Source organism: Melanostigma gelatinosum (genome assembly GCF_949748355.1).
Source record: "Melanostigma gelatinosum genome assembly, chromosome: 4".
In the NCBI taxonomy this organism is placed as follows: Eukaryota; Metazoa; Chordata; class Actinopteri; order Perciformes; family Zoarcidae; genus Melanostigma; species Melanostigma gelatinosum.
In genome coordinates, this window is record NC_136637.1 from 315,648 (window position 1) to 342,500 (window position 26,853).

Consider the following 26,853-nt stretch of genomic DNA (forward strand, 5'->3'; position numbering starts at 1 on the left):
CTGGGTAATACAGTGCATTTGGTGTCTGGGCTGATAAAGACCCGCTTAGCAGCTCTGCAGTAAATGTGCAAACGAATTACGTGTAAAAAGAAAAAAAAAGTTGATTTGAAAGTCACGGTGCGGTTAAGAACAGATGAAAGAATGTCCTGACGGTCGGCATGGAGTATGTGTTGTGCTCTGATTCCTCCTGCTCTCAGCCAGTCCTCTCTCTCTCCTCTGCCCAGCTCACAAGGGCTTCCAGCGCTTCGAGGCTCTGGAGCAGAGCGACGTGTTCAGTCCAAGCCAGGCCGGGGAGGGACTGGCTCCCCGCCAGAGGTTCCTCCTCATCAGCATCCTGGACAAAAAGGTGACCTGGCACATGTGAAGGTCCCTCAGGCCAAGAGAACATGACAGAATTGTTCCTAACACAGAAGGTCCCAATAGTTTCAGCTGTGAATGCATCTGTGACCATGACATTACAGTTGACCTGAATGTCCCTCTCTGCTCCTCTTGTCTATTTAACGGCTGCTTCATCACAACAGAAGAAGTCCCACTCACATCCAGTAGTATGTCAGCATGCACATCATTATCTGTCCAGGTGTTGACACATCTGTCTGTCAGATTTCCTCCTTTGAAGCCAATTGGGGACCACTATAATGAGAGAGACCCTCTGACCGCTTGTCTTACCTGAGCTTTGACGATGCAATGTGTAAGATCTGAACAGAAAGTTTAAACATTAAAGAATGGACCTTTATCAACACAATGTGAGGAGGGTACAGTGTTGACATTCGCTGTGGCCTCCCAGCCCCGGGTGGGATGAAACGAACATACCAGTTGTTTTCTCATTTATGCGACTTTGGATTTAATTCAGTCAACAATCTCTGGAACATAGACGGACCGTGAAGCCCCGGAGCCCTCATGTGTGAGGAGCAGGTGGCTGCATGTTACACTACAAAGTGAAGCCGATGCCGAAGTTCCTTGAACCTGCATTCTCTCTATTGGCCATCGGGGGGCGACTCCTCTGATTTTATACTCGAGAAGTCTGTGAGAAAATGACTCTACTTCTCAAAACATCAGTCCACAAACCAATGGATGACGTCACCATGACCTCGTCCACTTCTTATGTACAGTCGATGGTTACACGTTGCACCTTTAGAAGCTAGAGAGGTGCAGTCTTAATATTGTGTGTGTGTGTGTGTGTGTGTGTGTGTGTGTGTGTGTGTGTGTGTGTGTGTGTGTGTGTGTGTGTGTGTGTGTGTGTGTGTGTGTGTGTGTGTGTGTGATGCCTGTACTGCTCTGCTGTTTATATGCCACAACTCGCGCATGCATCTGTGGTGGTGTCTTCGACTAGTCATACTGAACCATCCTTGCTTTAGGTGACTCTGTACAGCTACAACTGGTCCGTGGACCTGGGCGCTGCTCTGAATCGTGAGCTGGTCCGCCTGGTCAAGTGGCAGAACGCGAGGGCTCACGTGGTCCACTGCCTGCTCAACCAGAAGATGGGGCTCTTTCATCACCACTGCTTCTCTGACACGCCCATCCACGAAATGGACTCCAAGCAGGTAGAGACACCGACACGGGTCCTGATGTGGAGCATCGCCAGCAGCAGAACGTTGGCCGAGCTGTCGTCACACCAGCTGCATATTACAATGTCTAAACCAGTCCAGTGGGTTTTTTAAATGGAAGAATTAAAAAAAAACAGGAATAAAAGTAAAGTTTAAAGTTACAGTTCTTGGCAGCCATTCACTTCTTTTACAGTCAACAGAACAATATAATGAGACGGACCTGAGCAGGAGTCTTAGGATTAAATATCGATGTCCATTAGAATTGGCGACCTCACTGACTTCTGCTGACACACTTCAGACGTGTCACCAAAAAGCAGCTGTATTGCCTTCTGTTTGAAACGGCCAGTCAGCACGTGTGCGTACGATGAGGGCTGGGAGCTGCTGCTACTTCAGGTGGAGTCAGCCTGCCAGGACAGCATCTGGAGCGAGTCCTGGGGCACCTTTCATACAGCTGTGTATCCTGGGGAGGAGTGATGATGTCATTACCTGTACTCTGGCAGCCTGTTTGACGTGTGCTTCTCATGGTATTCATTTCTACACGCTGAATTATCGACCTGCACGCACGTTGTTTCTACTTGTACCACGAGACGACATGTGTAAGCCCTTCCACAGAGTGATGATGCTGACATCTAGTAACCGTGGTGGTGACACTGTAAACTTCACTGCGACCTGCCTCATCCGATCAGATCTATCCGATCAGATCAGATCTATTTCGTGGTCAAAGGAGCCACTGTAAAACTGTGGATAAACAAATTAGATGAAGACTTATTTTGATATATAAAAGGAACATTATCAGTAAATGTTGTTTTTTCATCAGCAGTAACCACCCAGGACTCAGACGGCAGGTCTTAGCTGTGCTCCAGTCCCGGTTTTCCTCCGTTCTTCCCTTTGCTCTCATGTGTAAAGAAGCTCCATGTGGTGGTGGGGGGGGAGATGATGGGGTTAGTCTGGTCCGACAACACAAGAAGAGGAACGCTGCCTTGTTGTTTAGATGGAAGTATATTCGTATTGGTATTGAAACTATGTACTTCCAGTTATTAGTGAATTGAAGTGAATTTCTGAGTTCAATTTGAATGGGTTCCTGATGAAACCAGTGTTCCAGGTGACGGTCAGCATCGATGCTGGACTCCCTTCCATGCTCCTGTTCCCTGCAGTTTGTTGCTGCATGTTTTGTGTTTTGAGCATCTCAGCAAAACTGCTGGAGCTTCCTGTATTAAATATGGAGCCGCAGATCGATGTGCGACTGATGGACTCGGCTGCACAAACACAACCAGCTTTCCCAGCTACGCGACGAAGCATTTTATTCTCCTCTATTCTTCCCCCTCTGCATTTCCTGTTGATCACGTCCTGGAAATACAACCCGTCAGGTCGACGGCCTTGTTTTTCAAAATGAAAAGCTTAACTACGTCGATGCAGTTTAGTCCCCGTCAGATCCCATTTTACATCCTCTTGCATTATTTACGACTGGCTCTGGCACAGAGAGTTTTCACGGTGTTAGATCCTGGGTACTTCTGGCCCGATACGGGGCTAATTACTGACTCAGCTCTCTATTAAAAGATTCTCGAGCTGGTGTTCTGGCGAGGGAACTCGCCTGGCTCCGCTAACTGCCGTTACTCCCGACGTCTACCCTGCTTCCTCCGGTCAGAGCGCGCTCGGCCGAGAGACCAGTCCTGGCCCCGGGCGCTCACACCAGTCGCGTCGGTTATGGCAGCTTCCCTCTTATGGATCCGCGCTCTTGGTAAATGCCAGGTTAGGTTTTAACGGCTAGGATTAATTCTTGCTAAAACCGTAAGGGGTTGTTAAGTGGATTCGGTCTCTAGGATAACCTTTCAGAACTCAGTTGTTAGACATACAATAGCTTTAACTTTTTACTGTCACGAGGAACTCATTACTACTTCGGCAAATTAATGCACTTGAGGATTTCACTTTAAATGCAGATTAGATATTTATTGCAGGTTATATTTAGTTAGTTTGCAGGGGTTACAGCTACAGCTCACATAAAATGTCACTACACATGATTAATTTAATTATCTTCTTCGATTATACTCATTAGTTTTAGTCGCCGAGACGGCTCGGTTGGAGCTGGATGTCCAATGGTGCGATGAAAAAGGTTCTTTTGGAGTTGTTAGGAGCGAAGGTCAGGCCTGACCCTCGATCCTCCCGCTCCGCAACGGAGCCCGTTCAGCTGTTCTCAAAACTCAGTACAAAGTCTTTCTCAGGCAGCTGCGGCTTTCTCAGTTGTCCAGATGTTAAGAGGCGAGCGGTGGGGAGAGTTAGAACCTTCGTCTTTCAATCTCAATGTCCACGAACAGAGGTCTCTTTTCCGTGAACAGAGACGAAGTCCTCAATACATCAGCTGCAGGCTTTAGTATCTTCTTCCGATGCGCTTGGTACGGCATCCGCGATGAAATCCCAGCTTTGCTCTTTGCAAGCATGTCCTTATATTCCTCATATGGGCTGTGATCAGCCCCCACCTGTTTGGTCCATTACTCATCCCCCCTCCCTCTGGAAAGGGCGTTAAGCCGACCATTGCCGGTATGACTCAACTATTGCATCAGTTTCCAGAACTTTCTTTTGACTACACCCAACATCTGGTCTTGATTACAGCAATGTCATTCTTGCCCAATACATTTCATTTCAGCTCCAATCTCACACAGAACACACAGAAACATTCATTACATTTGTTTAAATCACTTCTATGCAGTTAAACATTTGTTACACAATTGATTAGAACATTTCGTTATATTATTCATTCATGTTATCTGTTTGATTATACTTCAACTTTGAATATATGCTTTGTGCTCATAGCCTGACTCTCTCTCCCTTGAATGTGTCGACATGTTACCGAGGCAGCGCTGAGAGGTCAACTCTTCTTGACACCCCCTTCTTGAGGTCTCAAGCTGCCGCATTGTGCCCCAAGTAATCCTCTAGGAACTCATCGTCGTCCTCGGCGGTGATGATGAGAACGTCGTCTTCCGGCTCGGATTCGTGTTGCCAGCTGTCGAGCACCACCAGGCCTTCCATTCCTGGTGGCTGGAAATCCAGGAGGGCGTTGTCATCTTCCTCGTCGTCTATGGCATCCTTCATCTGCTCGTCCAGGCTCAGCACCAGGGCCAACACATTCTGGTTCAGAATGCTGTCTGGGGAGAGGGAGGCCGGAGTAGGGACGGGGCTGGTTGCTGCTTTGTCCTCCTCCTCGCTTGGAACTATCAATCCTTCAGGGATTACCTCCACCAGCTCGCCGCAGTCCTCGTCGTATCCCCACATCCCCATTAGATTTGGTACTACTCCTGCGAGCATCGTCTGGCTACCCACGTCTCGGTGTTCCACACCCGGGATGCTTGCCGTGTCGTCGTCTTCTTCTGGAGTTGGTACTGGATACTGCAGGGCGGGCAGGCGTGGTCCAATGACGACGAAGCGGCCATCGGTGAGGTGGGTGCTGGACACCCGGATGCCATCAGGATACGCCCATATTTTTGTGTATACTGGGCAGTATACACCATCAGCATAGAGCAGGACCTCTGGTGGGGTTCTCCCAGCGGAAGTCCACACTGGTTTTGCTTTAGCCTCTAATTCCATACAGTCGACTACATTCATCGCAGGCATATAAGGGGTACTTCCTTTGCAGAAGAGGCCGCTGGCTGCTCCTACCGGGAATTGCCCCAGGTAGCATTGGGTGCACCATAGGGCTTGGTTTACCTCCCACAGGTGCAACATTAGCTCCGGAGGAATCCCACAGCGGACACAGCAGACCTCCTCCTGAATGTTGTTGAACACAAAGACTTCATTAATCATTACATTTTTCAGCGCATTTTTACAAGCTAAGCTTAGCAAGCAGGGGGTGGTCTTATTTTCATTCTTTTTTAAGGCCCCCTCTCAGTATTGGAGCGCTTTGCAGAGCGCCGCAGAGCCAGAGAATGCAGCCATGGAGATGCCAACACCATTGGAGGAGGTGTCAGGCCTGGGCTTGTAGGCCTAACCCTTCTTGGAAACAAAGGCTCATACAGCATGAGCCAGGCTGCTATCCCGATTGATGATTCAGAACCCAACCAGTAGATGGCGACAGTTATGCCCCAACCTATGCCCCAAAGAGCAATGGCGCCGATCTTGTGGAGCCAACGCCCTCTTCCTCTTTCTTTCATAGCCATGGTCATGACCACGAGATACGTCAGGGCTGTAACCGCCAGAAAGGCCTCGACGATTGCCGAGACCATCTTCAGGGGGTTGTAGAAAACTGCAGCGACGTCGATTACCAGCCAGATGATCACCATTCCACCTTTTACTAGACCGCAGCGAGTAGAGTCGATGTGGATTCTCCCCAGGAGGTATGTAGCGAACCATGTCAGGGTAAGCCACAGTGATCCTCGATAGATATTTTCAATCGCTGTTTTCAGACACCCTACAGCCAGGGTCAGTATTCTTAGCGGCTGATTCATGGACCATTCGCCCATGCAACAGTAGAAGAACCATATGATCTCAAGGACCCAAAAGTCCAGGTCGGTTAAGCGAATAAATGGCCTGCATCTGCGTGCTGTGTCGGAGGAGTTCTGTAATGCTTCAGTTATACTCATTCCGAAGGTGGTCATGCCTGGAGTCACAATAGTTGTGGTGTTGGTCATACTCACTCCGAAGGTGGTCATGCCTGGGTGAGAAGTGGTGTTCATGCCTGGAGGTGCAATGGTTGTGGTGTTGGTCATGTTGGTCATCTTGGCTTTCTTAGGTTTATTCGTTCTTATTTCAGTATGAGGCTCTTGGTTCAGGTTCCGGGTCTGCAATGGCTATGGCGCTCCAGTTGTTCACCCTTTATAGGTGGGTGGACTCCTCCTTCCTTCGTGGGAGGAGTCCCTTCTTCACTTCTCCTTTTTCCTTCAACTTCCCCTTAAAGCACGAGGCAACAGTGGCTGCTACCCCGCCCTTAATGGCGGCACAGATTATCAGGCCCAAGATCACAATTCCAACTATCATCAACAAATAAGGCCAAAGCCAGGAGAACAAACTCCCCATCCATCCCTTTATGACCGAGAATCCTTCTCCAATCTTCCCTGCCACTTCTTCCACTACGATGGTTGCGGTCCCGACTATGGAGGCGCCCGTTAGTTCGATCCAACTGCACTCGTGTTCTCGTCGGCCGCTCCCGCAACTCAGCCAGTGTTCTTCTGGCTCGTAGCATGTTCCGTTCCCGTAGAGGCGGTTAGCTCCTACCCATTCAAATCCTTTGTCTTCTTTACCCTCGCAGAGGCTTTTCCTGAAGGCGTGGCCCTCAGCTAAAAAGACTGTAGGGTCGGTTACTGGGGGAATGATTTGGCCGTTCACGTTCACTCTGTCTTTCATGCGATGGCCCAGGATTAAGTTGGTACAGCTGCTGGTCAGGGGCCCTGACCGTCTCCATTTCTTGTCTTTATCCTTCACCCAGGTTACTTCTTGCACGTGGGTTTCATATTCTGCTCCATAGTGGGTCTGGCAATGGTCTTCCCATCCTGGCACAGACTCACAATGTCCCCCGGCCAGGCTGATGTTGCAGGTCGTGTTTCCTCGATTGCATTCCATCTTCCAGGGCCGTGGGCCCACATATGGTTCTGGTCGGCTCCAAACCCCAGGCCAGATATCTCTTTCTTTCGAGTACACTGTGGCCAGGTACTGATACTTCACCCAGTAGTTGTTGGTTTGAGTTAGACATGGCACCACCCATTCTAACACTTCATCCTTCTGTAGGCCCCACCAGGTTGAACCGTCGTCCCGGGTGTGGGCCTCTTTCCATGCCTGCAGGGTTCCTTTGATCGTTTTGTTCGTCTTCAGGCCTGTGCAGTCATATAGCCACGTTCCCCAAGCCCGATACCACTCTTGCCAGAGTGTGCATCTCGGGGAGGCGCCGTCGGCTAGATACTCTGTTCCGTTCAGAGCGATGAACATTTTGTTGGTCACACAAGTGTCAATCTTTTGGAAATCCCCTCTTGGGGCTGTCATCAAATCCTCGGGTTTCGGCAGCTTTTGTACATACATGTCGGTCGTCCTTGGTCCCAAAAGGCCGTAGCTGGCTCTGGAGTATCCCTCCGTGAAGGCTCCTTTGAAATGCTTCAGCTCGGTTATCCATATCCACGGCAGGGTGTTGTTGAGCCAGGCCTCGTGCCGGGCATTAGGTTCGGGTAGATAGATGAACTTATGAGCCTGATACTGTGGTTTGTTTACCGGAGTTATTACGAAGTAATTCTGACCTTCGCAATAAAAGAACACATTCCAGAAGCACTTATCTAGGAGAGGGAGCTTGCTGGTTTTACAGTGCTTCGTCCATTTCCTGCTCCGATTTCTCCGAAGACTGTCACTTGACTTGAATACCGGCGGCGGCTGCGGCTGCTCTTCTTTTTCCTCTGGAGCCGTCTCTGAAGCCGTAGGTTGTACTTCCTCTTCTTCTTCTTCCTTCTCCTGCGTGACATTTACGGCTCGGCTGGTGAGGTTGTTCCGCTGGCAGTCAGTGGAGTTTCCTAGTGTGGTGTTACCTAGTGGCCTCTCTGGCCTCACTTTAACTTTCACCCGCTGTGGTTTACGTCGCGGTTGTGTGGCCTCACAGGTGAGATTGTAGTGTCCCCAGAACATTCCGTCTGCCGGTAAAATCATCAAACACGTATCATTGCGGTGGCTCGCTGCATAGGTTACCTCGGGTTTCCAGTATCCCTCGTTCCCTTGCTCTGACCATGAGACACATGCCCATGAACAGTACCAGCCTGGGACACCGTTTTCGGGGTAGATCCAATTACACTGTGCCCGTTTTTCTTCTTGTGCTTTCTTCATCATTACCGTAATCTTCATCTCCGCTCCTAGCGTAGATACTTCATCTATCCTCCATGTCGAATTCTCTATTATCTTCTGGAATTCGCCTGCCCAGTCTGTTTCTTCACCCGTGTCGTTGATTTTCGAATCGTTGATTTTCTGATCCCAGATAGTCATCCACGCGATGATAGTAGCTGTCAGGTTCGGAGCCGTCCCACCCCCTTCTTGGACTTGACGGGTTGCATTAGAGCCAACCTCAAGGTCCAACCAGGGCGAGGCGCGCTTCTGTCCAGCGAGTTGAGAGAGAATGATCGTTCCAGAGTCGACCGTCCAGCATGTCTGGTCGAACTTCTTTGTGGTAGTGTAGGACACCCTCACATGAGTGAGGGCCCATGGGATACTACCATAGTAGTACAGTATAGCCAGGACAAGGCATAGTCCTGTTAATACTGCTACTACTTTAGCCATTAAGCAAAGCCATAGTCGTTTTCCATTCCGAGGTCGTTCACTTGATTGGTCCAGTCGCTTGCCGGGGCGTCTTAATGAGACGGGGGTAAAGGTTGAGGATCGCCTAAATTCATGAACTCTCCCATGAAGTAGTGGGAGATCCATGGTTTCGGATTCTGCAGTGCTCTGGTCGGTAGCACCTCTGGAAGAGGAGCTAGGCATCCGGAGCTGAGGCGCGGGGGAGAGTCAGGATCGCACTGACTAATCCTGCCCTTCAGGAGCTGGTGATATAGCACCGATGGGTATCTGCCAATGGCTAAGTCCAGCCCCCGCCACACCCACTGGTAGTAGGTGACGATTAAGGAGGGGGAGCAGGGGGGGGGTGCAAAGCAACCCTCGTTCACAGCATTATTTTGCCGCAGCCATGCGTAGATCTGTCTGTCCACTGGGTCGATAAGGATCCGGACTTTGGCAAGAGATGCGTATAACGGCTGACCCTCGTCCGTCTGGAGCTCCGTTACTTTAGCCCATGCTGCCAAGGGTTCGTGAAGGTTAAGCCGGCCAAACCCCGTAGTCCGTAATCTGGAAGGAGGCAATTCCCTCATGGTCAGGCATGGGTCCGGGTTCGGTGGGCCAAGGCCTGGCAGGCGGTAATGAACCATACGCAACTCTATGTCTTGGTTCTCAATTACACAGCGCACGCTGTTTTTCACGTGGAGCGCTATGAGACGCCGCATGACCGGGCTGGTGGTCCAGATCACATTTTCACCCAGCGAAAGATCAACATAGTCGTTTTGCAAATAATCAGCATAGTTAGGACCCCAGCGCAACTTCAACCGCAGACCCATAACAGAGATGAAAACGGTATTCAGGATCCAGGGGGATTGGTCAGGACAAGGGAGGACTGGCTGCAGCAGCCACGGATGGGTCCGATTGACTCGGTCATATTGGAGTTGCCATCCTGTGCGAAAAGCAGTCAGCAATTCCGCCTTCCCGGGTATTGACAGGTCAATCGAGCGCCTATATTCGCCATTGCTGCAGAAATAGGCGCCGGATCCACAGAGGCCTTTTCGGTAGGCAAAATCGCGTTGGGGTCTGTCCAAAAAGACATTTTCGTTCGGCAATTGCAGATATGGCCTTCTTTGTGCGAGGAGGGACTGAGAGACTATTGATAGGTCCCTGCAATCTTTGTTTGGTGGGTTTGGCAGCGACATGTTGACAATCTAGTTCCGTTTTTTCCAGCAGCAATACTTTTCTAAGTGCTGCTACTGCGAGGCTTTCCACCCCGCTGCAGTTTGCGAAATGACTTCCGTGCCCAAGCGGTCAAACCTTTTGCGTCTGCGCGTGGGTTTGGAGGAGGCTCCGCCTCATCCGCTCTGGTCAGCTCCACCCCGACGGAGTACACACCGTCGAATGGAACCATCACGGTTTTCAGCGTCACCATGACGCGCATTGTGCGGGTCTCCCATGTAGGCGTTGGCGCTCTGGACGCCCAGGAGCCCGGTATTTGCATAGCACCGTTTCTGCGCCATCCCTCTGGGGTGACCGTGAAAATCTTACTCTTTTCCTTGGTCCTGGCACCGGTGTGGTGGAAGGCGTCCAGATCTGTGGTGGAATACTGGAGATTCGTGCCGCGAGCACCAGCTTCTGTTGGTACCGGGGCAAGCTCACGTATTGGCACATCAGGATCACAAAACACCTCCTCAATTAACTCGCGCCAGGTTGTTAATTCCCAGGGCCCCAGCCACCCCTCTCGTGTTGCCATCTCCAAGCGGCAATCGGGTAGGTTTGCTGCGGTGGCTGTGTACCCTGGGTCATCAGGGCTGCGAAAGACCCTGAAGGCCGCTGGGATCTGTACGGAAGACAGGGGCGGGTTGATAACTTCGGCCTGGCCTGGGCTGTATGGCCAGTTCCTTTGCACTGACTCCCACCAGGATCTCATGGGGACTTCACTACGGTTTCCACTTGCTTCTTGTGGGTCGCCGTCGAGTAGGCCCATAGATGGTGCCGAAGGTCCCCCAGTCGCTGCTTGTGATAGATCAACAGGAGCGGCAGCACCCTCACCTTCCCACGAGGCGGGTGCCAGGGTTTGTATCGGCTGAAGAAACTTTCTCACCTGCCATCCGTCGGCTGCTCCAGCTTGCACCAGCAGTCCATTCAGCTGGAGTACGGAGCAAGACGCACAGAGGAGCAGCCTGTGTCCATCCCATTGGCAGACACAGTCCTTAAGGTTCAGCTTTGTCCCCCGCAGATCCCACTGGATGACGAAGTGCATCCTTGGTAAAAGCGCTATACGACAAAAACCGCACACATATGCATCCAAAACCTTCACTGGTTTGTGGGTCATACGGTCAAATTCCTTTCGTCGTCCAGAGACACGGTGTGGTTTCTTGTTTCCGGGTCCCTGCCATGTGAGGTTAAGGGTGGTCGGCAGCAGGCAGACCACACAATCATTCTTGATTTCTTTCCATGTTAAGACTTCATTCTCTTCTGAGAGAAAGCCTTTCTTTGCATACTCCAACTTCTTCATGGCTCTTCCTGCCCAGAGCCCCGTAGTACTCCTTCTCATGTTAACCACCCCTTTGACATTGGCCACTCTGACAAAGGGTGGTAAAGCTTGTATGTGGGTGGCCATTTTTGAGTTCCTGGTTTTCTCCTAGTACGGAACTGGCTTCAGCTGCCCTACTCCTTGGATTCCTTTCTTCTTGAGTTGAACAGTATTACTGTCCAATATCTTGACAATTATGTCTGATTTATCGTACTTGGCTTTGACTGCAGAGTTAGAAGCACCGACCTGAGCCTTGATCCAGACGCGCTGTCCTACTCGAAGTGGCACTTTTTGCTCAAGCTTGGGCTCTTTATCTTCGGAGCCCCGCCCCACTTCCTGTGATGTGAAGGGGCGGCGCATCAGCTCCTCCGCTGGGGAGGGCCTGTCACTTCGGTAGCGGTCGTTCAGGGTTTTGGCGATTTCCAGGGTCTTAGTGCTCCATTCTCTCGAGTTGGCATTTTTCCCAATCCAACTTTTTACCAAGCCAATGGTCCTTTCCACCACCCCGTTAGCCTGGGGGGTGTATGGGGGAGAGTAGATCCTCATTACCCCATGCTGTTGGCACCACTGGTCCACTTTAGCGTTGCGAAAATGCGTTCCGTTGTCAGTCCTGAGCTCTTTAGGTAACCCTAAATAGCCACAGACTTGGTCCAGCATGCTAACAACACTGTTGCCATTAGCTTTTCTTACTGCTTTTGTGGTTACATACCCTGACATGGAGTCCACAAGCACCAACAGGTACTTTTCTCCACATTTACCCGGTAAACCTAAGGGTCCTGCCACATCCATGCAGATAGAACCCCAGGGTACGGTACTTTTAATGGTGAGTCCTCCCATTCTTTGTCCTCTCCTTCCTGCGTTGTATCGACCACACAACTCACAGTCTTGAAGGATTCTGCGGACCTCTTTTTCAGGAATCCAGAGTCGCTGCTTTTCCAGTTCCCTTCGCGTTGGAACGGTGCCTGCATGTCCAAGTGCTCCATGCACTGCTTGCACCACCTCCTTCACGTTCTCTTCTGGGACTACCCGTCCTTTGGGCAAATCTTCCCACTTCTCGATCCCAACAAAGACAATTTGTCTCATCTGGACGAAACGATCCACTTCTTCGTTTCCTTGCCAATGAGTTCCTGCTCGCGTGTGGGCCCTCTGGTGCACCACTTCGAGCTCCATTGTTAGCCGCAATTCGGCTATTTTTCTCCATAGGTTTTCGTGAGCTACTTTCTTGTTTTTAGCACTCTCAAAACCATTTTCTTCCCATATGGACAGGTCTTCATTAAGGGCCTGAGCACAGTAATAACTATCAGTTATGACTCTAGCTCTTTTCACCTTTCTTCGCTCCAACTCGAGCAAACCTTCCAGTATCGCTGTCACCTCCCCGGTCTGAGCACTGCCGGGGATTTGGCCTCGTTGTCTGAAGCGCTCCTTCTCATTGTGCTTGAGAATGAAGCCCCAGTAGGCCTTGTCGTCTTGTCCTTTTCGCGAGCCGTCGGTGTATAGAGTCCACTCTATCGGAGCGGCTGGCTTCGCGTCCTGAGTCGTCTTCTTCTTACTCACTGGTTGTGCAGGGCCGATTTCGAGGTCTGGGTCCAGCAGGATGTCTTCCCAACGTCCCCATCTCGCGTTCGTCGCCTTCGTGCTCTCTACCGTGGCTTTTCTTAGGAAGCGATGGACCTGGCTTTGCGTGAGGACCCTGATGCCCTGCCCCTGAGCAAGGTCTTTCAGGGTGCTCCAATACCTTGCCAGAACTGCCAACTCCTTCTCTTCTGCTGGATATTTCTTTTCCACGGAGGACAGGGTGTAGCTCCACAATGTGACTATTCCCCCGCCCTCGTTGCACACTTTTACCACTGCGTCGTCGTCGTTGCAACTGACCTCTGCCACCAGCTTTGTTGTAAGGCTTCGTGGCTCCAGCCGCAAGGCGTCTTTAATGGCTGTCCGCAGGTTTTCCAAACTGTTTTGATCCGTTGCGGTCCATTCCCACTTCTTGTGGACGTCTTCTGGTTTTTCTTTGCGTAGTTTTACATACAGTGGCTTTGCATGCTTCTGGTAGCTAGGGACATGGTCCCTAACATAGTTGCAGAGTCCCAGCACTCTCTGTAGTTCGTTCAGCGAGGTTGGCGGGTCGATCTGCTCCACTTTATCCCGGAATCCGTCTGAGAGTCCCAGGTCGTTGGAGACCTGGAATCCCAGGTAGTTCACCTGGAATCGTCCAAATTGGCATTTTTTCAGATTCAATTTCAAGCCTGCTGCTGTTAGTCGTTCTACGACTTTTCTCAATTTTTGCAGATGTTCTTCTTCGGTGTCATCTGCAATGAATACATCATCGATGTAGATTGTTGTCTCTAGGCCGTCGAGTATGTCCATTACGGCCGACTGGAAAACATTCGGAGAGTTTTTGTAGCCTTGCGGTAGCCGTTCCCAGACGTACGCTTTACCTTTGTGGGTGAACGCTGTCTTGCCCTGGGAGGCTTTGGCTAGCCTCAACGAGAAAAATCCGTTTGCCAGATCTATACAGGATTTGTACCTTTTTAGTCTTAGTGTCTTCAGCGTCCCTTGTGGGTTGATCAGGCTGGCGCGGTTGGCGACAGTCCTGCGGTTGAGGGCCTTGAAGTTGATAACAGGTCTCCAGCCACCTCCCGATGACTCAGGCTTTTTGACTGCCTGTATTGGGCTGTTTGTGATGGGATTTGGCTCCTCGCGCACCACTCCTAGTTCGCTGAGCTCCGTGACTATCAGGTCCATTTCTGCAACGGCCCCTGGATTCAGGGGGTATTGGCGAACAGGCGGGTGTACACCCCCTTCTATGGTGTGGGTGTACTTCGCACCCATGTCTCCACAGTCATTTTTGAACCTAGCCACTCCGGCTTTGGAAAGTATGTCTTCTAGCGTTTCTTTTCCCTCCGGGGAAAGGTCGCTGTCTTCGATTTGTTGCTTGGTCACTTCTGGAATGTTCACTGGTTTGTACCACTCCGGCGATAACGATCCCATCTGGATTAGTTTTGCCCCGAGGACTCTGAGTCGCTGTTGTATTGGGGTTCGATTTCCTGGGCTGCTATGCAGCTCTTTTAGGTCTGTTATTGTCAGTAAATTGTAGGGTCCTAGAGCCCATACAACTCCTTTCCAGACGCCAAACGGAATCTTTTTGATGGTTCCGTCGGCTAGTTGAACAGTCAGGTGTCCTTTTGTTTCAAGGCATTTGCGGGTCATCGACACTTCTGCACCAGTATCTACCTGATAGGGGATTCCATCCACGTCGGTGTATATGTCGTCCCCCACCCAATAGGCATGATCCACTGTGACCCGCGCCCGCTTAGCCATTACTTTCTCTGCCCTTCGCTCCCAGCTTCCAAGCGGGAGGCACGAAGGGCCTGTTTCTGTTCTGTCGTCAGCTTGTTGTAATCCTCGGAAGAGAGAAAACCGCTCTTGTTGGCTGGCGGGGGCCGTGGCCCCTCCTGTTGTTGATCCGGCTGGGTCCTGTGGTAAACGCCCTGCCTCTGGAAGCCTTCTTGCCTTGGAGCTCCCTGCTCCCTCTGGTTGCCTTGTGGACCCCTCTGAGGTCCTTGCTCTCGCGGGTAGCCTTGGTAGCCTTGAGAACCCCTCCGGAATCCTGGCTCACGCTCGTAGTTTTGTGGACTCCTCTGGAATCCTCCCGACTGCCTTCTCTGTGTCTGTGAGGGACCGGGTCCCTCGGCGGGCCTCGCGTTGTCATACGAGGGCCTGGGAGCCGGCGGCTTCGGCTGGTTTCCTTTTTCTCTTTTCTCTTCCAAGTGTTTTTTCTTCAAATCCCACTTTCTTACTGTTTCTTGGATTTGTTCGGTGGTACTTTTGCTGATGTTTAGGGTCACAAAATCGATGTCATTCATTAGGCCCTTTGTCAGCTTCCTAAGGACTTGCACACTTCTTTCCGGCGGAATCGCCTGTCGCAAGGCGTACCATGCTTGGGTGAGAGTTTGCCCTTTGTCTAAGCTTTTTCTTGCCTTGTCGATGTGTGACTCCTCGTCTTCGCAGTCTTCCAGCACTAATCTTCGGTAGTGCTGTTCCGCGGTTTCTTCGGGACCCATCGGTTGGTCCGTCACATGAGCCAGCCACAATCTTTTCGCCTCATCGTTTGTAGAGCTAGCTTTTACCATAAGCCATTTCTGCGTCAGGTATTCTTGCACCGATTCTTTTGGGTCTCGGTTTGTCACCATCGCCTTGATCTTTTTGAACTCACCAAAGCTCTGGGTGGAAGCCCGCATCTTTGTTATGCAGTCATTTTCTTCAGCGGTGGTGGGGCAGCTGCTTCGTGCAAGGCCCTGCCCTTGAGGTGGCTGTTCGTCCTCGGTGTCCGAGATGTCTTGCCTCCGCGCTTTGTTTTCCTCCGCTGCCAGCTTGTAGGCTGCTTTCTTCAGGCGTCGCAACATGACGTCGTACACGATTGTCACAAAGCCTGTGCGAAAGTTACCCGTCAGCTCCGTGGCTGTTGCTAGGGAGCCGTAGGTCGGGGTCATTAGAAAATTCGCCCATTCTCTTTTTGTCGCGTAGACTATTGTTCCTTTCATTTCTTCGAGGTCGTGCAGCCATATTTCTGGAACATCATAACTTGTTTGACCGACCTCTGGAGCATAGGCTTTTCTTCCGTCTTTGGTGGTCATGGGCCCGTAACGATCGTCTCGGGGGAATTTCAGCGAAGCCGTGCACACTGAAACTAGGGGCAGCGCGTTCTTCTTGCCTTTTCTGCTTCCTATTCTCAGGTCGGTCATTCCTCCTGGAGCGTCGTATTCGATGGAGGTCAGGCTTGGCGCTGTTTCTTCGTCATCTGAACTTACATCTGCGGCTTCTTCCTGCGCCTCTCGTTCTGGCTCTGCTGACGGCGAGGCCGGCTGAACTGGTTCTGGCGTTCTCTGTGGAGTCCTCGGACTCTCCCTGATTCCGCCGGGACTTTCGAACCTTATCATGGGCGCTTCTCCTCCTCCTGAATAGCGCATTGTCTGCAGGCCGACGGACTCTGCTGGGCTGGGGATCCCTCGTGGAGGTTTGGTTGGCACGGGGGTTTCCTCTTCCGTCTGCACCGCTACTGTCCGGGGAGAGGGGATTGGAGTTCTTCTTTCCTTTTGTGGTTTTTCCTGGCTTGAGCTGACCTGTGGACGTCGCTCCTCTCGTGCTGAAGGACCGGGTGTTGATTCCTCGTAGCTCCTCTGCTCCGTCCTGGTTTCTTTCTTCAATCTTGCTGATTGCGGGAGCCGTGGCAGAACTGCTTTCGCAACTGGGGCGTTTTCGTCCTCGTATTCCGGCGGTCCTGCCCTCCAGTTGTTTGGCCCCTCCGTTTTGAAGAGGGGTCTCAGTATTCTCTCTTTTCTCTCTTGGTATTGGGCCACCGAGGTGACTATCACCAACTCGCGGATTTTGTTCCACCCGTGAGGAGCGTTCATCAGGAGGTGCAGAATCCTCATTGCCGCTTCTTCTGCTACCTCCCATGGTAGGTTGCCGGACCTGGCGCCGTCGTTACATATAACGACTCTTTTGAAGGACAATTCACTTGCTCGGGTGACACCTTTTTCTAATGCCTCCTCTATGCTGTCCCGATAGGCGTTTTGATCTTCGCCATCCTCATATCCTTCGATCGGTACGTGTAGCACCGCATAATGTCTTGATTCTCCGCCGCTCGTAACCACCACCTCCTCCTGTCTTTGTCTGCATCCCGGGAGGCGCCCCTCAAGTTCTTCTTTGTAGAGGCTGCCTGCCTCTCTTACCAGATTTTTTCTGAACCGGGAGATATGAGGCTTTAGATGTGAGTTGGTTAAGACAACCAGTCCATGGCTGTCTATGTCCCAAGGCTCTCCGAAGTGGTTATATGCAGTTAACCCTGTCTGGTTCGCATATTTTTTGGTCCCCTCGGGCATCTTTTTCAACTTTTGAAGATGGTCTTCTGGGTTCGGGGAGTGAACATGTTTGGTCTTACCCCTAGCTTTCTGGGGCCGCCTCGGCTCTGGGCCGTTGTAGTCCTTCAGGACCTTTTTTACTGCCGCGGCAGCGGGAGTCCCGGATTGCATGAAAAGCGGGAGCGGTTGGAACCCAGCGCTCCTGTCCAGCGTTGAGTCTCCCTTCACATCGTCTTCCTCCGAGGTTTCCCCGCCCTCGGCGCTGTCCAGCCCTTTCTCTCCTTCGGACTCCGTGGACTCCTCTGACTCGGAGACCACGGAGACCTCTGTCCCGTTGGTGCTGATCTGATCTTCATCGGCCCCACGTTGGGCGCCACGTGTTAGATCCTGGGTACTTCTGGCCCGATACGGGGCTAATTACTGACTCAGCTCTCTATTAAAAGATTCTCGAGCTGGTGTTCTGGCGAGGGAACTCGCCTGGCTCCGCTAACTGCCGTTACTCCCGACGTCTACCCTGCTTCCTCCGGTCAGAGCGCGCTCGGCCGAGAGACCAGTCCTGGCCCCGGGCGCTCACACCAGTCGCGTCGGTTATGGCAGCTTCCCTCTTATGGATCCGCGCTCTTGGTAAATGCCAGGTTAGGTTTTAACGGCTAGGATTAATTCTTGCTAAAACCGTAAGGGGTTGTTAAGTGGATTCGGTCTCTAGGATAACCTTTCAGAACTCAGTTGTTAGACATACAATAGCTTTAACTTTTTACTGTCACGAGGAACTCATTACTACTTCGGCAAATTAATGCACTTGAGGATTTCACTTTAAATGCAGATTAGATATTTATTGCAGGTTATATTTAGTTAGTTTGCAGGGGTTACAGCTACAGCTCACATAAAATGTCACTACACATGATTAATTTAATTATCTTCTTCGATTATACTCATTAGTTTTAGTCGCCGAGACGGCTCGGTTGGAGCTGGATGTCCAATGGTGCGATGAAAAAGGTTCTTTTGGAGTTGTTAGGAGCGAAGGTCAGGCCTGACCCTCGATCCTCCCGCTCCGCAACGGAGCCCGTTCAGCTGTTCTCAAAACTCAGTACAAAGTCTTTCTCAGGCAGCTGCGGCTTTCTCAGTTGTCCAGATGTTAAGAGGCGAGCGGTGGGGAGAGTTAGAACCTTCGTCTTTCAATCTCAATGTCCACGAACAGAGGTCTCTTTTCCGTGAACAGAGACGAAGTCCTCAATACATCAGCTGCAGGCTTTAGTATCTTCTTCCGATGCGCTTGGTACGGCATCCGCGATGAAATCCCAGCTTTGCTCTTTGCAAGCATGTCCTTATATTCCTCATATGGGCTGTGATCAGCCCCCACCTGTTTGGTCCATTACTCATCCCCCCTCCCTCTGGAAAGGGCGTTAAGCCGACCATTGCCGGTATGACTCAACTATTGCATCAGTTTCCAGAACTTTCTTTTGACTACACCCAACATCTGGTCTTGATTACAGCAATGTCATTCTTGCCCAATACATTTCATTTCAGCTCCAATCTCACACAGAACACACAGAAACATTCATTACATTTGTTTAAATCACTTCTATGCAGTTAAACATTTGTTACACAATTGATTAGAACATTTCGTTATATTATTCATTCATGTTATCTGTTTGATTATACTTCAACTTTGAATATATGCTTTGTGCTCATAGCCTGACTCTCTCTCCCTTGAATGTGTCGACATGTTACCGAGGCAGCGCTGAGAGGTCAACTCTTCTTGACAACGGCCTGTAGTTTTTTTAAGTGTACTTCCAGTGCAAAACTTGTTTGCTCAGCATATTTAACAACCCGCCTTCCTTCACACTCCCCCACCTGCTCTCCTCTCCGTGTTCACATCAGGAGTCAGCTGTCATATACAGCCTCGCTGCTCCTACTGGTGACGGTGGTGCAGAGAGACTCTGGTCAGAAGCTGGAGAGCTGCCACAGTGTAGAACACCACGGGAGCACTGGAGGCTATGCAAGAAGGGCCGTGTCCCTCAACTGTCTCCAGACAGTAAGCCTGAGATAACTGAGAGAAGCCGGCCGGGCAGATATGTGTAGAGAAAGCACATGACAGTCTTCCCTCCCTCAACAACTGCTGTTGAGGTCAAATCACAATGTTTCTTTTACTGTTAACATCATGGCATCAGGTGCAAGGCCACCGGGCTGCAGGAAGTAAAAGGCTTCCATTGAAACCCATTAGAACCATGCAGACGCACTGCTGCCCTATCAGGATGGAACACAGAGAACACCTGATGAGAGATATCATATCTTTACTCTCATTTTCACTGCTGAAATTGTTCTGTTTTGCCTAAATTCCTTTCTGCACATGTTCCGTTTGCCTCGGTGCCGGCGACAGCAGTGGAGGCATTCTGTCTCCAGCTCTGTCCGTCCGTCCATCTGGTCCGTTCTGATGAACGCCTGGAGGGACGGTCTTCAAATCTGTTGGTCAAAGGTCACTGTGACCTCACAAAACACATTGTTTGCCCAAAACGCAAGTTCATATGCTTATTATGACAATTTCACAGGAATATCTAATCGTGTAAATGATGAGATCTTGGACAGACGTGTCGATGTAAACCGGACCAGACTGATGAAGGAGGCGGTTGTTCTAGTGTGACTTTTTGAGCTGTGATGGAAAAACTGCACTTTGTCCCATTAAATGTAATAACTAGATTAATAATGAGAACCTCTTTAGGAAAGCAAGGCTTGAGCCCCAAAGTATTGCAAGACAGCTGCAAGAAGTCTGCTTCCAGTGCAGCACCTCGTGTCCTGCTGAATGGGTGGAAGGTGTGAGGGTTAAACTCGGCGCAATGACCAACCAGGCAAAGTGGATCCTGTCAGTAGTTTGATTGGTGATGTACACAATGATCAGGTGGTATGTGTAGGAGCTCAGCCTGTTCACATGACCAGTGTGCAGCAAAGTAAATACATTGTTGTTGAATCAAATCTCCACTCAGAGACCCGTTGGCCAGCTGGTGTCCCAGCATGGGAGTGAAAGGATGGGCCGAGTGGGAGGAAGGGAGTGGGTTGGATGGGTTAATACGGCCCGCGTCAGTCAGGCAACGCAGTTGAGTTTGAATGAAGAAAGGTTACAGAATACAGAGAAGTGTCTCGCTCCGTGTTGTTGTGTGGAGCGGGCTGCAGCAGGGATTTATTAGAGCAGCGGTTCACAGAAGACACCAAATGCCCTTTGAGCCCCATGGCCAATTACAAAACAAGCTGAAAGAATGGAGAGAACCGAAGTTTCCCTTTCCCTCCAACGGCCCCGCTCTCCATCACTGCGTCACTAATGAGTGCGGACAGAAGGCAGAGTCAGAGCAGCAGAAAATGTGCCTGAACAGAGCTTCATCTGTCATGGTCCTGATGAGAAGCAGAGGGAGCACCAGCGCACACTTGGAGCCTCCAGCCCGTGAGGCTCAGCCACACGGGCATCTGGGCCCTGAGCTGCTCCGCTGAGCAAACTCGCCCAAAAGTTCCTTTTTCAACAGCAACCAGGGCACACGAACAATGCTGTGGACTGTATGTAGCCACTGATGATAGTGCAGGGAAAGTACTCTCTATATACGTTGGATGGTGAAAGGATGGAATGAATCTTCCGATTTGAAAGAAGCCCCAATCTTTAGCATCCCAGCTGATCATGCAGACATGAATCTGTCATGGCACAGTCTACCGTACTGAGTCTCCTCCTTACCTACTGTTGATGATGCACAAAGAAGCGTGGGGCAGAGCTGTAGGAGCTGGCTGCCACTTTACTCTTTGTAATTGAATCAAGAGTGAGAGGAGAGCAGGTTCCTCCAGGTGGGCCAAAGAGTTGCTGGTTGTTTGCAGCGTTCAGGTCCCCACAGATGAAGGTCCACAGATGAAGGTCCACAGATGAAGGTCCACAGATGAAGGTCCACAGATGAAGGTCCACAGATGAAGGTTCACAGATGAAGGTCCACAGATGAAGGTCCACAGATGAAGGTCCACAGATGAAGGTCTGAAGTGGTTTATTTCCCCCTCCAGGAGGAAAGCACTTTACTGTAGTAAGGGCTCTGCACTTGTTACGTCTTTGATCATTTTCATCATTCATCATTTTGATGGAATAGGTTAGTTCCAGTCTGGTGTAGCTGCGAGGACAACCAGTGGAGCTGTCTCCTCTGTGCCATGTCTCTTGTAAGAGTCTTATCTCTTTAAAAATCAGGATTTCTGCTTTTTAATCCAAATGCGGAAAGTTGTTTGAAAATATTTTCATCTTTCAACCCTAACCCTAACCCAACTACAAGGAATAAGTAACTAAGTTAGATGAAATAAAAACATTTGAGCTCCTCCCTGGAGTCTTCAGTGGAGAGAAGATGGTCATTGATGGAGTTGAACTTGAATGCTTCTAAAATTGGTTTGATGATGCTGTCACCCTAACAGGAAGTGTTATTATTTAACAGAACCAATCCTCTCTGTCTTTGCTGTCTTTTCGCTGAAGCCTTTAAAGTCGACCATCCACATGTTGACCTCTGCCCCCGTCTTCCTCTCTCTCCAGGACCCCAACCCGTTCCTGAGCCCCTCCATGGAGCCTGATGCGTTGCTGCGTAGCGCAGTGCCTCCTCTGCCCAGTAAGGAGCAGGGCAGGCTGGGGAGCTCTGGCCGAAGTCTCGCTCCGCTCCACTTCCCCTCTGAGCTGCTGCCCTTCGACGAGGCTCTGAGGGACGTGTGCACCACCCGGCCCTTGACGGAGGGGGACGTGGTGGCCCGGCACGGCGGCCAGCTCTTGGACATCAAAGTTGCTGAGCGAAGAGGTTAATTATGCAACTGCTACAACTGCTACTACTACTAATAATAATAATAATACTGTTCCTGTGCTATGAGCCCATCACAGCCCCCACTGGACAGAAAGGTGATGACTCTGTGTTTGTGCTGACAGAACTGGAGAAGCAGATGAAGATAGAGAACCTGTTTGTGACGTGGCAGCAGAGGTCAGCACAATCCAACATGCCCATTTCAGTAAGTAGCCCAAGTCACGGTTGCTTCAACTGTGACTTGTCAAATGAGTTGCTTCCACACGGCATTGCATAAAGTTGAGGTCTTGGCTACTTAATACAAATCAGGGACGTCCAGCGAGACTCGCCACCTCTGGTAACTCCACAGAAACTGACCGAGCAACTGTATGGAATATGTATCTCTCCTCAAATGTTTTCCCAACTATTCGATGTAATATAAGAAGAGAAGTTTCCAAACAGGCCACCATGTTGGACAGTTTGAATGACGGGAACCCTTCGTCCAAACACGCTCCAGTGCTGCCAGCTCACCGTGGTTACCTGGGGGGGGGTCCGGAGGGTGGGTGTGACTATCAGCTGTAACATTATGAACGCAGTGCAGCCTTTGCAAACAGCAGCAAGGAGACGCTGGATGACAGCGCACACTCTGCTCAAGTAGACATTACTCCACGATGCCTTGACATTGATCAGATAATTGTTTGCTGTTATATTAATGCCCTGAACAGTGTATGAAGATGCTTTACAGTATTGTAATAGTTGAAGGACATGTTCAGCTGCTCTGTGTTCTCATGTGTAGAGTAAATGCTTCCGAATCAGCAGCTCAGACCTACAGATCAGCTCACATTGATATCCGTCTGTTTAACAACGGCACAAGTCTCATTTGAGGTTGTTTCACTTCGATCGATCACTTCCACCAGGAAAGGTCAACACAGCAGCTGTGGGAGTATTCAGCAGAGGGACAGTCCGGACCAACTTGTTTGTAATGTTTCCGCATTGCGAGAAAACCAAAGAGGTTCAGTAGTTAACCGTGAGAACGTGGCTGCACTACCAACACAGCTCAGCTCCAACTGTTGCTGTACTTGCTGCTCTTGTGATTATAGTCATGACACACAGCTGTGGAGCTCACGATCAAGACACCAGACTCTGTGTATTAGTTAACACAGAAGAAGGTCTACATGGTGTTAGATATTGGACACAATACAAATAGCATCATGTCAGCGATCTCACAACAAATAGGATCTGAGCAGTAAGTCAGGAGTAAGATGCGTAATATGAAATAAAGCTAATTGGACCCAACAGAACCTGGGGGAGTGGAGCCTCTCACCACTTGATGGCTTTACGGAGTCACAGTTCCGGTTCATTGCTCGGGGGAAATAATTTGGTATCGCCTCTCTTCAAAGAGGGGAATGTCTGGGCTTCATTAAGAAAGCTCTCCGTCTTCCACGGTGACATCTCAACAGGGGCTACACGGCGGCATTCAATTCATGAATTAGATATTTCACCAGACGCCCACAGAGCACTCGAACTCAAGCACGTCCAAGAGGAGATCTACAGCTTGACCCGGACACGATGGGGACCACTGGCACTCGGGTTTTAGGTGGATTTTCATGCCACTGGATGGACTAAATCAAGATTAGATATGATGTGACTGCATCGTAGTCATGTCTGGATCTGAATATCACGCCCCGTGTACAGCGTTTAGGATCCATCTTTTAAAATCCTTGACGTCACTACCTTATCCCAACACGTTTGTCTCAACAGGGCAGTGATTTGGAGACCCTGAAGCAGTCGTCCAGGCTGGTCCACTACTGTGCCACCCCGCTCCTCTTTGACCCCATCTTCCGCAAGCAGATCCAAGAGGAGCAGATGGTTCAGCCTCCAGTGAAGGTATGTCTGCTCAAACAGAAAGGGCTGCAGACGACAGGCTCTTACTGTGGTTTGGGACCAGCACACCTCCACACCAACACTTTGAGCCCACCATAGGTCAGGGCCTTGGGCATCACATGGACCTGTGCCAGAGAGGTTGGTTGGTCCTCCTACTTGTCCTTCAGTTCTTGGTCAAGTTCAGGACTTGCTCAGTTTTGTTTCCACTGCCTGTGGATTTGGAAAATGATGAAGTGATGACATTTTGGATGGACTTTGATGCAAACTGCAACTGTAGTAGTTGGTTGAGGCTAGAATCACGTGGCGGTTGTTTTACTGCTCATTCTGTCCCCCGAGCGAGCCCTGAGAAGGCCTCCCTCTGAAGCTTGAATGTGTCCACCTCCAGGACCAGACACCAGCCATGAAGACTTTGAACACGGTCCATGTGTGACCCAGGACGGTACCCAGAAGCTCCATATAGCCCGGCTACTCCAGACAACAGGCGACCTGCTTGGTCTGTGGGGTCAGCTGAGCCTGCATCCACACTCATCCCTTTAGTTTAAAGCCAGGGTTCAAAACTAAAACCATCTCCGTCCACACCAGCACACCTGAAACCCAATATCACAGACTCTTCACATCAAGTAGATTGGTTGCTTAGTTACAAAAAAATAGTATTATAGTCGTCTTTAACAGTAACGGCGTGCTTGATACTTAAGATCTTACTTAGTTACAAGGCTGCAGGTCTTGCTCTCTCTCACACACACACTCTCTCACTCACTCACTCTCACTCACTCACTCACACTCACTCACACACACACTCTCTCTCTCACTCACTGACTCTCTCACTCACACTCTCACTCACACTCTCACTCACACTCTCACTCACACTCACACTCACTCACACTCTCTCACTCTCCTCACACACACACTCTCACTCTCTCACTCACACACACACTCTCACTCTCTCTCTCTCTGTCACACTCACTCACACTCTCACACTCTCACTCTCACTCACACACTCACTCTCTCTCTCTCTGTCACACTCACTCACACTCTCACTCACTCACACACTCACTCACACACTCACTCACACTCACACACTCTCACTCACACACTCACTCTCTCACTCACACACACACTCTCACTCTCTCTCTCTCTGTCACACTCACTCACACTCTCACTCACACACTCACTCTCTCTCTCTCTGTCACACTCACACTCACTCACACTCTCACTCACTCACACACTCACTCACACTCACTCACACTCACACACTCACACTCTCACTCACACACTCACTCTCTCACTCACACACACACTCTCACTCTCTCTCTCTCTGTCACACTCACTCACACTCTCACTCACACACACACTCTCACTCTCTCTCTCTCTGTCACACTCACTCACACTCTCACTCACACACTCACTCACACTCACTCACACACTCGCACTCTCACTCACACACTCACTCTCTCACTCACTCACACACTCTCTCTCTCTCTCTCTCTCTCTCTCTCTCTCTCTCTCTCTCTCTCTCTCTCTCTCTCTCTCTCTCTCTCTCTCTCTCTCTCTCTCTCTCTCTCTGTCACACACACTCACTCACACACTCACTCTCTCTCTCACTCACACACACACTCTCACACTCTCTCTCTCTCTGTCACACTCTCTCACTCACACTCTCACTCACTCTCACACACTCACTCTCTCACTCACACACACACTCTCACTCTCTCTCTCTCTCTCTCTCTCTCTGTCACACACACTCACTCTCACTCACACACTCACTCACTCTCTCACTCACACACACACTCTCTCACTCACACACACACTCTCACTCTCTCTCTCTCTCTCTGTCACACTCTCTCACTCACTCACTCACTCACACTCACTCACACTCACTCACTCACACTCTCACTCACTCACACTCACTCACTCACTCACACTCTCACTCACACACTCACTCTCTCTCTCTCTGTCACACTCACACTCACTCACACTCTCACTCACTCACACACTCACTCACACACTCACTCACACTCACACACTCACACTCTCACTCACACACTCACTCTCTCACTCTCTCTCTCTGTCACTCTCTCTCGCGCTCTCTCTCTCTCTGTCACTCTCTCTCGCGCTCTCACTCGCTCGCTCACTCACACACGCTCGCTCTCTCACTCTCACTCACTCTCACTCACTCTCACACACTCTCTCACACTCTCACTCACACTCTCACTCACACTCACACTCTCACTCACTCTCACTCACTCACTCTCTCACACTCTCTCACTCACTCTCACTCACTCATACTCTCTCACACTCTCTCACTCTCACTCACTCTCACTCACTCACACTCTCACACTCTCACACTCACACTCTCACACTCTCTCACTCACTCACACTCACTCACTCACTCACTCTCTCATACTCTCACTCACTCACTCTCACACTCTCTCACTCACTCACTCTCACTCACTCACACTCTCACACTCTCTCACTCACTCTCACACACTCACACACTCACTCACTCACTCTCTCACACTCACTCACTCACTCACTCACTCACTCTCTCACACTCACACTCTCACTCTCTCACTCACTCTCACACTCTCTCACTCACTCTCACACTCTCTCACTCACTCACTCTTACTCTCTCTCACTCACACTCTCACTCTCTCTCACTCTCTCTCACTCACTCTCTCTCACTCTCACTCACTCACACTCTCTCACTCACTCACTCACACTATCACACTCTTTCACTCTCACTCACTCTCACACTCTCTCACTCTCTCACTCACTCACACTCTCTCACTCACTCACACTCTCACACTCACTCACTCACTCACTCTCTCACACTCACTCACTCACTCACTCACACTCTCACTCACTCACACTCACTCACTCACTCACTCACACTCTCACTCACTCACTCTCTCTCACACACTCACTCTCTCGCTCTCTCTCTCTCTGTCACTCTCTCGCGCTCTCTCTCTCTGTCACTCTCTCTCGCTCTCTCACTCGCTCGCTCACTCACGCTCGCTCGCTCGCTCTCT

The 26,853-nt window shown here is 50.4% G+C and overlaps 1 protein-coding gene across 1 annotated transcript in view; it reads left to right on the plus strand.

Annotated features, from left to right (window-relative positions):
- Positions 1 to 26,853, plus strand: part of szt2 (SZT2 subunit of KICSTOR complex) — a 151,593-nt gene that overhangs the window by 88,988 nt on the left and 35,752 nt on the right. Inside the window, exons 58-62 of the mRNA XM_079267210.1 lie at positions 225 to 346; positions 1,356 to 1,541; positions 21,706 to 21,961; positions 22,087 to 22,166; positions 23,702 to 23,827. Of these exons, the coding sequence (XP_079123336.1) occupies positions 225 to 346; positions 1,356 to 1,541; positions 21,706 to 21,961; positions 22,087 to 22,166; positions 23,702 to 23,827 (770 nt within the window). The remainder of the gene's footprint in view (positions 1 to 224; positions 347 to 1,355; positions 1,542 to 21,705; positions 21,962 to 22,086; positions 22,167 to 23,701; positions 23,828 to 26,853) is intronic.